This window comes from Labeo rohita, chromosome 7 (genome assembly GCF_022985175.1).
Source record: "Labeo rohita strain BAU-BD-2019 chromosome 7, IGBB_LRoh.1.0, whole genome shotgun sequence".
Classification (NCBI taxonomy): Eukaryota; Metazoa; Chordata; class Actinopteri; order Cypriniformes; family Cyprinidae; genus Labeo; species Labeo rohita.
In genome coordinates this window covers 11,586,879-11,599,423 of record NC_066875.1, presented here as the reverse complement: position 1 = coordinate 11,599,423, position 12,545 = coordinate 11,586,879, and the positions used below count along the sequence as shown (strand labels likewise).

General features: G+C 37.2%; 1 protein-coding gene across 8 annotated transcripts in view; it reads left to right on the top strand.

The window, feature by feature from the left end:
• unm_hu7910 (un-named hu7910) overlaps positions 1 to 12,545 on the top strand; it is a 38,758-nt gene that overhangs the window by 6,547 nt on the left and 19,666 nt on the right. The window contains exons 1-6 of one of the 8 annotated variants that reach the window (XM_051114125.1): positions 2,370 to 2,614; positions 3,950 to 4,017; positions 6,151 to 6,300; positions 9,135 to 9,206; positions 9,863 to 9,955; positions 12,169 to 12,210. In XM_051114125.1, the coding sequence (XP_050970082.1) occupies positions 3,981 to 4,017; positions 6,151 to 6,300; positions 9,135 to 9,206; positions 9,863 to 9,955; positions 12,169 to 12,210 (394 nt within the window). In that variant the 5' untranslated portion in view covers positions 2,370 to 2,614; positions 3,950 to 3,980. Of the gene's footprint in view, positions 1 to 2,369; positions 2,615 to 3,852; positions 4,018 to 6,150; positions 6,301 to 9,134; positions 9,207 to 9,862; positions 9,956 to 12,168; positions 12,211 to 12,545 lie in introns of those variants that run through there. The other 7 variants (XM_051114124.1, XM_051114126.1, XM_051114123.1 and 4 more) reach the window with 7 other exon arrangements.

The following is a 12,545-nucleotide window of genomic DNA, read 5'->3' as shown; positions in this document are numbered from 1 at the left end:
GGGAGTTGGTCCTCCATGCTCTGGAGCTCTAGCCAACAGTTATACCAGGTTGTTGGGCCACTTTCTGCCTCCCTGGTGCGCTGCCTTCTGATTGAGGTAACATTGCTCCCCTCATCATAGAGGGTCACCTAGGAGCGTGTCGCACCCTTCTGAGCACCTGAGTTTCTCTCTCATCCTAAGAATTGGATTTTCTGTGCTGTGGGTTCCACCGTGCTGCAGCACCAGGGGGACAGGCCTTTCTCTGCCCTCCCCCTTCTGACTGCTCTCACAGCGAGTTCGGCAGTGCTCCCCTTACTCTGTAGGTCTCTTACTAGCACGCCCTTCCTCCTCAGGGTTTTTGGAATTTCCCTCTCACCCTGAGAGTTGAAGCTCTGGGCTCCTCTCTGCCTCTTTGTTGAATTGCTCACTCTGTGGGATGAGCCTAGCTGTGCTCACCCTGGGGGATCACCTAAGATTGTGCCGGCCCCTATTGAGCGCCTAAGTTTTCCTCTTATCCTGGAGAGTTGAACTTCCTGCTCTGTGGGCTCCACAACCACGTCAGGGCATCTGGCCTTTTTTCCGGCCTTCCTCTAGACTGTTTCATGGTAATGCGCCCCACTCCAGAGGGTATTTTGAGTGCTCAGAATTTTCCCCGTCTTCCTGAGAGTTGAATTTTCTGCTCCCTAGAGCTCTGTGGTTCAGCAACAGTAGCTTGTGAGGCCCCCTTCTGCCTCCATGTTGTGCTGACTCTGCTATCGAGCTGGCAGATCAAGTGTTTGTGCTGTACTCTCGGCTGAGAGCTGGATGCTGCGCTACATGATCATAGCGCTCCAGAAGCCCGTCCTATGACTGTCATGATAAGCAGGCTTTGTTCCCCTCATATTAAGGTTTTTATGAGGTACACCTCTTTGCATGCGCTCTAAGGACCCTCGCTGTTTGCACGAGGGTGTCTATATAGCCCCCTTTTGAATGGTACTCCTTTAAATCCATGTTTATGGTAAGTGCACACACTAGTCTCTGTGCACTTTCTTAAATTCACATTTGTGGTAAGCACGCACACTGAGCATTTTTACATTCTGGGTGCTTCTCATTTCTTATCTGTGCATCCTCGTTTCCTTTCCTCGCTTCCTTTCCTCGTGTCTTAGCTCCACCTCTTCAGGATGCGAGGGAAGGACACAGGGAAAAGACGCGAGGACGGAGGAATGGAAGCAAGTGAAATTATATATCCTCGCTCCCTTTAGCGTCACTTCAAAGTGTCGTCAAGTAATGATGACTCTACACCGCTGGATTTAGCTTGCATATGGGGATTCTTGAACATTAGAGATAATTATTATTTATATTGTAACCGTTTCAACCTCCACAAAAGACCACATTTGTTCTTATTTTTTTATATTACCAGTTATTATTAACAATGAATTATTCACAGTTATTAAATGTTTTTTATTTGTAGTAGGCTATAGTATGACAGTATGTTTAATTTTGGTGCTTTGATATAATTCTGCAACTGTACTAGAGTTGTGATTTTACATACATTTGTGTCTTGTACATGTAAACAATAATGACAATTATAATAATAATAATTAATAAACTGTGGTGAAAAGTACACATTATACATCGAAATTAAAAGCACTGTCAAAAAAATCACCCACAGTCATGCTTAATACTCACATTTATGTGTGTTAGAATTTTCTGCCATGGTTAGCACTTGGAGCAGATGTGAAGGGGGAGGAGAATTTATACGTGCGTCACGTTAAGTCGATAAAAGACTTCCGCATAGGATACACCTGTGTATCCTCGCTGATCGCTCCTCATGAAGCCTCCTCCCTCCTCGATCCTCGCCTCCTCGCGGTGAAATTAGAGAATTGAGATGTCCTTCAAGATGGCTGAGCTCGATCGGTTTCCGGGTCATAGGATGGAGGACAGAGGACCGAGGAGACGAGGAGGGATATTGAGAAGCACCCTCTTTCTCAAATCCTGTATGGTAAGGCACACACGCTCAGCCTCGTACCCTTTCTCTAAGGTTCTACCTTGCCCCACTCTACCTATGATTCCTTCCTATGCGGGGTGCTGCTGCTTAGAACCTGCTGAGCTGTTCTTGTGCGGGAGTGACAGGCCGGGGGTCTAGTTTATGTCCTAGATGCTTGGCCGTATCCCCTTAAAGGAATCTCTCTTTGATTCCAAGCCTCCAAGCTCTACCCTGGGTCCAGGGTATCTGACCTTTATTAAGTAAGTCTCGGTTATGCAACTCAGGCCCTTGGCCGAAGGGGGTAGGTCACTGACAGCCACTTGGACGTCATTGGGGCAGCTCCATGTTCCGCGTGACCTTTTGACGTGATTCAATAGTACATAGTGTCGTGGACGCGCATCCCAGAGCCTGTGCTACACAAGCTTTTGTGCTTAAAAAGTATACAACTTTTTATTTTTCGAAAAAAATGACAGATCGTTTTGCTAGACCCTTCTACCCAGGATCGTTTAGAGCCCTTTGAGGCTGCATTTAAACTACATTTTGGAAGTTCAAAATCGGGGCACCAATGAAGTCCATTATATAGAGAAAAATCCTGAAATGCTTTCCTCAAAAACCATATGTTCTTCACGACTGAAGACAGAAAGACATAAACATCTTGGATGATAAGGGGTGAGTAAATTTTTTGTAAATTGTTGTTCTGAAAGAGGACTTTTCCTTTAAGTATTCAAACCTTATATGTTTACTAAGATCGTTTTATCATCTATTGAAACTCACAATAATATTTTAAATATCAGTAAACTTAGTGCTCGCCTTGGTTATTGCAAGCACTCCCCTCAGCATGGCAGCGTGGGTATACTGTTCCCCATAGTGCCCCCTAGAGGATTGCAGTTCGATATTCCTTCAGAAGAGAATGTCTCAGGTTACTCATGTAACCATGATTCCCTGAGAAGGTAACGAGACACTGCGTCCTCTAGAAACCTCGCCATGCTTTGGACATAGGCTTCAGACGAAGAAGTGGATGTTGTATTCTTTTATACTGTGGTCGCGCCGGTAGTGACATCACGGGCTGTCACCGACCAATGCGTTCCTCCATAGCGACCCTCTAGACGACGCAGTGTCTCAGAACAGGGAACTATGGTTACATGAGTAACCTGAGACGTTTTATATAGATGTGTTTTATATTCAATAATATTGAGTAATATATTCAAATTGTTTTCAAAATTCATGTCATTATCCTTTTAAAAGTCAAGTTTAATGAATCTCAATGTTACGTAGATGTTTTGTTTTGTTAGGTCTGTGTTTTTACTGTGTTAGAATTTCTTGTTAAAAAAGCAAATGCATTTTTGATTTAAGTGCAATTAACATTGATTTCTTAAATAAGGTATGCTCTCTATTTTTGCATAAAGTGTTCACTTTGTGTTGCCCCAAGTATTTTTAAATTATTTTAATTATTTGACATTTTATGCATTGCGAAATAAATTGGCAATTTTTTCTATTTATTTTCCTTAACACATTGGCTGATGCATCATCATCCTGTACATTCTCTACTCTTATATAAATTTTACAATATACAAGTAAACATACATTTTTAAGAGTCTTCTGCCATCTTGCCCTATGCTATTTTTATTGGAACAGAATATGTCATAGAAGATTTGGACTGGTTGTATTTTGGTACTGTCATTATGTTTTTTAAACATTTAAAAGTCCAGTTTAGGTGTGTATTATTTTAACACACAACTCAAAAATATCTCATAAAAGTAGCAGTTTAGTCTGGCCTTTTTTTTTGTTAATAAAACAGTAATGTAGGTAGGTGGGCACAGTGGAGGGTCAATTGTGTTAGTACGTGTGTGTTATGGCTATAACTGTTGTTTCCATATGAGGTCCAAAAGAGGGTGTGTGCAGAAGCTCTAAAAATACCCAGGAGGCAGTGCATATATCGTGTTGCAGCTAAACCAGTGAGATGTACTTCATGTGAGCAGAAAAAGCTTTGCTTTTCTTTTCCAGTTTAGTTTGCAAAAACTAGAAACCCCCAAGGATGGGAGAAACCAGTGTAGACGAAGCCAAAATGACAGGTATAGTCTGACATGGTTAGACGTAGGCTGGATTTCTGGCACTTTTAATGGTGTGGTGTGAGAAAAATCTATATCCGTCAGATACAGTGTAATGTTTCACATGGGGTTGTTGAACTTGGTGCTTGTTTGAGCATGATGTCTAAAGTTCATCTCTTTGTGTGTGTGTGTGTGTGTGTGTGTGTGTATTGCGTATTTCATTAAGTGTGAGCTTGTTAAATTGTTTATACTATCGTACCATTTGTAGTTAATTCATAACATGCCACTGTAGTTTTGCTTGTAACAACCTTGTGGTTTACATTTGAATTTATTTAATTTAACAAATGTATGTTTAATAGTGTGATGATTGGTTGTGTTTTGGACTGATTAATTATTGTGATACTAATTACACTGGTCCCGTCAATTGTGTGAGGTCACACCCACATGTATGTAGCCACTCCCCATTCATAGTTTGGGCTGAAAAGTAGAGCCGTTAGAGTATGATCACATGTCTGTATGTGCATGTAACATACAGATGACCTTGCCAGTCAAGTGTAATACAGTCTGTTATATGATCATGTTGTTGTTGTTTTTTAACCCTTTGTATTTGCCTCTGAGTGAACCATTCCCTGTGGCTTTTTACATTCAACTTTTGATCTCATTTTAGGACGTTACAGGTACTTTTATAGAATAATAAGGGAACAAAGCAAGAAGATTTAGTACTACCCATTTTTGAAACTGAAGCTCCATAGAACCAGTAGGGGTGACAAATGTAGCAAGTTGATATTAATGGTTCATTCAAAAATGAAAAATGTAATTTACTCACTCTTATGTTGTTCTAAACCTCTAAAACAAAAATACACTTAATACACAATACAATAGTCAAACAAGTCACTGACTCCTTCATTTAATTTCTGTTTTGTCAAGTGTTTTTAAAAGACTTGGCAGAACCCATAGTAAATTACATTATTTTGTTTAGTTTTCGAATCGTTTTTCTCCAGAATCGTGAGAGAATAATGATCTCCAATTTATTAAAAGCATCTGAGATTCTCAATTTACCCAGAATCATGAAGCTCTTGTTTAAATGTTGTTTATTACTGCACATAATTCATTAAAATGGAAGTTTAATTTCATAAAGTTCAAAATGCACCTACTTTTTTTTGCATTTTGTCTTTTTCAGTTGAATAAAAGACTATTTTCCTATATTTCATCATTGAGGATTTCTTTAAAAAAGTTTAAAAATCTCATCTCGTCTCGTTCTCGTGAACCCAGTCTCGTGTCTCGTCTCGTGGGATAACGTCTCATAGGACAGCATTGCTGTATTTTAAGCTTTGAAGCTGACTGCTTGCGCTTAGCTGAACTTTCCTGTCTGCATCCAACTGTCCTTAATCAGAGTAGTGCAATATTTAATGCTTGGCAGGAATGAAAACGAGCCTGTGAGGTAGAAAATTGCTGCATGTTCAACAGGTTATACTGATGTGATCACAAGGAATTGTGTGAAAATGCAAATTGCATAGTAAAAAATTTACTTTACTGGAGAATCAAATTTCACAGCTTGTGCAAACATATCTACACTGATATGATGCTTTCTTACCTGCTGTTTTCATACCACTCATTTTTGTTGTGTATTTTTGTTATTGAGAGGATAGTCCGCAGCACATATTTATATATTTATCAAACCATAGTCCCAAATTTTTAAAATCTGACACTTTCTCTAATGGACACACACACACACACACACACACACACATAAAGTTTACTATTTTTAGGGTTTTTCCTACATGCAAACAACTGATAACTGATAAAAACCTATGTTGTGGACTATATTTCCATCTGTAGTATTACTTATTAATGTTCTGTAATTAAATTAAAGTCTTATGGATTTGGAATGACACGAGGGTAAGTAAATGATAACAGAATTTCCATTTTTGGGTGAACTAACACCTTACAGTTTTTGTTTGTTTTGTTATTTTACAGAAAATTATTGCTTTTTGTATTTGCTTAACAAGCATTTTTGAAAACCTAATCTGTTTCTAATTCTGTGTTCACACTGTCTGTGTACATTTAGTTTGTATTTAACTTAGTGTGACAGCTTCTGACAGATACAGTAGCTTTGAGTATCTCATATCAGATTCTTTAGCGTGTGTCTCTTCTCAGACTCTCCAGGTGGAAACACGTCCAATAAGAGTGAAAAAAAGGCAGAGGGAAACTCTTTCTTTAGCTGGCTGTTGGTGCTGGCTATGCTGGGGGCTTGGTTGTCTGTAGGTGTCGTGTGGTTTGACCTTGTTGACTACAACAGTGTGGTTGGTAAGTATTTTTAAAAATAGTCCTATAGGAATGTAGACTGCTCACTTTTTGGTACCATTATTAGTTTTTGAAAACACAAATTGTCACCTAAGTGATTCATGCAGATCTCTGGACTGTTTACTGCAACATTTTTTATAGTAATGTAAAATTGTGTGTGAGAGAACCCCTCAGAACACCCCTTCTGAAAAAAAAAGAACTATTTTTTTTCTGTATATTTTCTTTATTTTATTTTATTTTATTATTAATTTCTTTCCCTTAATGAGTAATACAGTATAATAACTATATTAAACACATAGTAAATTAATTCGGTTAAATAAAGAGTTGCAGAAACACCCTTGATTACGTTCAACAAACTTGTGATATTCTAGTACTATGTCCTTCATAACTTTGTAACATAAGTATACTGTTCTACCCTTCTTGACATTGAGTGTACAAGTTCATAACAAATTGTCACATCTACCATGTTTACTTGCTGCAGGGCGACCACCTTAAATGCCCTGATCTTTAAAGGGCTGTGTTGCTCAACTTGTCTCTAAAAAACACAGATGGAGATGTTGATGTTGAACACCAATGGAATAGTTCATATTACTTGTCTCCGAGCATGGAATTCCCAGACTACCACAATATAAAAGGTTTTATTATATGGGCCATTCTACAGAATTGGTTCGAAGTCAGAGTTTCAGATGTCTTGAAAAAATGTTTATTTGTCCACAAATTTTGTATGTATGCAAATTATTTAATATCCCAGGTTTATATTTCTAATTATGCAGTGAATTCTCATATTGTATTTTTGGAAAAGTTTGTATATATATTTGTCCTCTCTCCAAATTTGTCACAAAAGAGGATCTGAACTATCTGCAAGAATAACTCTCGCTGCTTTCTTTGTTCTTTCTATGTAGAGTTATTACTATTAATTGGTTCTGAGGGTTGACAATTATTTTATTTGCCTTGGATACAATTCTGGAAAGTTTGTTCTTGAGTCTGCAATTTAGATGCTCATACCAGGCAGAAAGATGAAAGGTTAAAACACTTTCAACAATGGATTTATACATTATTAAGTTCCAGGATGTGTATAAGCTGTTTAAGAAGGAAAAGTTGCTGAGAGCATGTTTTAAAAATATACTCTGTATTATCAGCAAAACCCAACTGAGAATCCAGAATTGAACCAAGACAATTTTTTCGAAAAATAAAAAGTTGTATACTTTTTAAGCACAAAAGCTTGTGTAACACAGGCTTTGGGATGCGCGTCCATGACGCTATGTACTATTGAATCACGTCGAAAGGTCACGCGGAACATAGGCGGCACTACAGTCCCAGTGTTTACAAAGCCAACGTGCAAAGACTAAGAAAGTGCAAGTAAGTCAAATGCTGTTTACAAACAAAAAGGTACAAAAAGTTGTAGGAGAAAATGAGATGGAGTTTTTAGCCATAGTCTACCTTTTTGAGCCGGAGTACACAGACAATGAACTTGGACGTGATTCGTTGTGTTGTGGACGCACACCCCAGAGCCTGTGCTACACAAGCTTTTGTGCTTAAAGTATACAAATTTTTATTTTTCAAAAAAAAATGAAGACCCTTATTCCTCGGCTGGGATCGTTTAGAGCCCTTTGAAGCTGCATTTAAACTACATTTTGGAAGTTCAAAATAGGGGCATTAAGTCCATTATATGGAGAAAAATCCTGAAATGCTTTCCTCAAAAAACAATTTCTTCACGACTGAAGACAAAAAGACATGAACATCTTGGATGACAAGGGGGTGAGAAAATTATTTGTAAATTGTTGTTTTGGAAGTGGAGTTCTCCTTCAGCTGCTTTTTAGATGTGTTTTTTAGTTGTGGGACAGCAGTTTGCACCAGTTCTGTAGTATGAACTACAAAGCGTAACAAACATTTCCACTTTCTGTCAGAATCGGACACTTCTGCCAGACACTTCTACATCACAGAGTATGTAACTAGTGATCTTTGTTGCCCAGCTTGGTTGATTAAATCTTCCGTTTACTTGGTAGGACCATTAATCATAAACACCAGGTTGGATAGAGAGGGTCATAAACCATAAATGAGTCTAGTTATTCTAGCTATCTGAATAGATATCATGACAATTAAATTTAAATGTTTTTTAGTCTTTGGTTTGCTCATTTGTGAGAGAGACACAGAATAGACAGTTTACGCCCATCAGGAATCAAGTTTTTATTGTCCAAACCAGAGACGTGCACTGTGAACTCGTGCTCAGTATGAATGGGCCTTGGTTTCATACAGATTACTTGACATTACTTGACATTATTCACATGATATTTGTTTTCGATAAGACTTACTTTATTTAAAAGTAGACATGTCAGGCTTTCTATAAATATATATCCTCATTTCTCTGTGTGGAGTATTCGCTGAGTTTTAGTTCATTTTAGAGACGCATGTCTTAATGGCGATCACAGAGAACAACGCAGCAGACTGCACACCCTGTTTGTTTGCTTTATTTCACAAAACCACAGAGTGTTGTTGTTGTGTAAGAGCATACACAAATAAAAGTAGATTCCTTACAGATTCAATTGATATATTGCTCTCATCTGTACGATCAAAAATGACGGAGTAATTGAAGTTCTTTTTGGCGTTATCAGAAAAACTGCCACAAACCGTGCCAGCGCATTTTTCGACCCCAGAGGGTTAACAACCTCATGGTTCATTGTGGATGTACAAGACTGACAAAATCACAAATAGGGTCTCAGGCAAGAAATTAGGTTTGAAAACTTTGGCTTGCCGCGTTACTGTGTAGGACCCTCTTTATTCTGCATCTTTACTTGTTTATTTTACAAGTCTTTTCTTTTGTCCTTTCACAACTGAAGGTGCTCTTGGAGGAGTATATGATGCTGACGGCGATGGAGACTTTGATGTAGAAGATGCCAAAGTTTTGTTGGGTGAGTGGGATTTACTTGTGTGACTTTTTTTCCTGCATGACTGACCATGAAGGCCAGTTACTTCGATACACTATTTCTTCGTTTCCTGTAAAGCTGCTTTGACACAATTTGCATTGTGAAAAGTGCTATACAAATAATGGTGACAAATAATGGTGACTTAAGGTGACAACCCGTTCAAAAGTGTCAACTCTTTCTATCTCTCTGTTTTTTTTATCTTTTATTTATTTGTTTGTTTGTTTTATATACATAAATTTTTCAGACCTAAGATAAGGAAGTGGTCTAAGCAAGCATTTCCTGTGCCACAAATTTTAAATGTGATGTTGTCGTGAACATGGTAGTATACTCCTCCACTTTGTCTCAAATGCAGAAGTGTGTCTGCACTTGAGGCTTCCTGTCATTTGATGGTGTTAGCAAATACATGGCATGAAACTATTTGGTTTTTTGTCTTAGTGAGGCTGGCATCTCACAGGTTTTTTTTGTTTTTTTTGGGGGTTTTTTTGAATATCAGGTAAGTGTAAAGTGCTTTGCTTATATACAGTGGTTAATAACTGCTGTAGCGTTGTCTGGTGATAGTCAGTGTTTAGTTATCATTCTGTGCGTGTGCATGTGTGCCTTTCTATTTATCGGTATCATTCTTATAAATTTCTCCCCTTCAGAAAATGCTACTGTGGCTACTAAGGAAAAAACCTTAAGAAAAAATATCACAACGGAGGGAGACCGTATCCAAGCAAGCCATCCCAAGCTTACATGTAAAGACATTTTTGTGCCTATTAAGACCACGTGTACCTGTGCTTGTTGCTTGTTGGCTGTGTTCACTTGCACTGAGAAAGCGGCAAAAAGATGTAGTTTTTCTGGCATGTTCCACTGGTGTGCTGTTTGAGGTCTTTGGAGAAGCATTTTTTAATTCTGACTTGGCTCTTAGCACCCAAACTTGACTGAAGTGACTTCATGAGACTGGAGTGTATGGTTAAAATGAGCTTGTCAAATTGACAAATGAATGGTTATTTGTAACAACAAAACAGAAGACATTTAATTTTATTTAAAAAATCATGTTTATAATATTATGTAAATATATTTTATGAATAAATAACATCATTTTTTGCAGAATGATTAAAAGGCATTTGGTGAATAGATTAAGAAAAGCAATTATAAATATTTATAAATGTATTATTATCATTACGTTTATCTACATTTTTAAACAAATATATAAATTTGTTTTAAATAAATCTATTTATGTCAGTTTGAAAAGGTTTTTTTTTTTTTTTTTTTTTTTTAATATAATGATTATTTCTGTTATTGATAATTGACACTTTCAGTTGATTCTGTTTTTTTAGTGGCACTGCTCATCCTCCATGTAATGGTTGGCTGATGCATCACTTTGTAGATCCCTGCATGGTGCAGTCTGTGTTGCCTGTGTGACCCTGGACCACCAAACCAGTCATAAGTAGCACGGGTATATTTGTAGCAATAGCCAACAATATGGGACAAAATTATAGATTTTTCTTTTATGCCAAAAATCATTAGGATATTAAGTAAAGATCATGTTCCATGAAGATATTTTGTACATTTCCTACTATAAATATATAAATATAAATATATTATACAAAACTTAATTTTTGGTAGTAATATGCAATGCTAAGAACTTAATTTGGACAACTTTAAAGTTGATTTTCTCAATATTTTTTGGCACCCTCAGACTCCAGATTTTCAAATAGTTGTATCTCGGCCAAATATTGTCCTATCCTAACAAAATATATTTAACAATTTGACCCTTATGGATGGTTTTGTGGTCCAGGGTCACATTTATATAAAAGAATAATGAAAACATTTTAATTTGCACATATAGCACTTAAATATCTTGTACTTTTACATACAAAAAATCTCAGTTACTGTGCAGCCTACTTGCAATATTAAGTGTTTACTTATAAGGATATGCAAGTTTTTCTCCAAACTGATTTGTAACAGTAACATGTAAACCCTTTTGAGCGACCTACCATGAGGTTTTTGAGCCTAATATATTTTTCTAGAGGCCACAAAGTCAGTGTAGTTCAACTATGTGCATTGCTAGTGTTTATAGCTTAGTCAGTCATTCCTCTTTTATTCTTAATCCATGAGTGTGACAGGCATCCAACAGAAGACAGCTACATTTCAGTAGATCAAATTCAAGATGTTTCAGATTAGTGGGATGCACTGTGTCCTTGGCTTATACGATTAAACATAATCTATTTCTGTTCAGAGCTACCTAATTTTTTTGACTGAAATCTTTTATTGATGACGAAAGAGTCAAAACACTTCTTAGAGTCTTCCCCAACACATCCCAAAGTATTTGAGTGTGGTTAGGGTTAGGAATCTGTGGTGCCCAGTTCATGTGTAGAAATGACTCCTTGTTCTTAACCACTCTTTAACAGTTTAAGCCAGATGAATTTTGGCATTGTCATCCTGTAATATGCAAGTGTTGTCATGGGATGGTCATTTAGTACAGATACTCAGCTGACTTCATTTTTACTGTCCCATAACATTGCAGAGACTAGGCCTGACCAATGCTTTTTTTTTTTTTTTTTTTTTACTCACTAACAAGTAATTTTCCTGTGGGCACACATCTGTTTAGTCTCAGGAAAATTCTTTATCTCATAGAGGAAATATTGAAAATATGTTCATTTGTGAAGATAAAGAAAATGACATGAGGGTGAATAAATGATGACAGAATTTTCATTTTTGTGTGAACTAACAATGGTATCTGATATGATTAGACCTACGTGCTGTCTCTTACCCAGTGCATTCTTTGTTTTTTTTTTTCTTTTTCTTTTTTTTAAGTGTTCAGCTAAAGGTGTTTGTGCCATATATTGGATTGCTGTTTTAATAGAGCATGTGTTGTCTAACTTGGCAGTTGCAACAATTACACACATTTCTTCTAAGTCCAGGTCATTCTTTCTTCTAAGTTCTGTTTGCCCCTCTTTCATAGCAGATGAGAAACCTAAAGATGTGGGACTTAAAAAAGACAAAGGTACTTAGCATGAGTTATGGAGTTACTAGCATAATAAGTTGGTTTCAGTGACGTCATGATATACTCACCCTCAAGTTGTTCCAAAACCTGCATGACTTTTTTTCCTGCAGAACACGATGCTTATGTTTGTGTGTATACATACATACGAACTGCGTGTTTGTGTGTGTACTGTATGTGTGTGTGTGTGTGTGTGTGTATATAAAGAACTGTAATGCCTTGAGTTATCATGAATTTAAAATAAGGCACAACAATGCAATTTCATGAGATGCATGAATGGAAACAATTGCCGTCTTTTTATTTCAACCTGTCACTTAATTAATAAATCACTAAAGCAG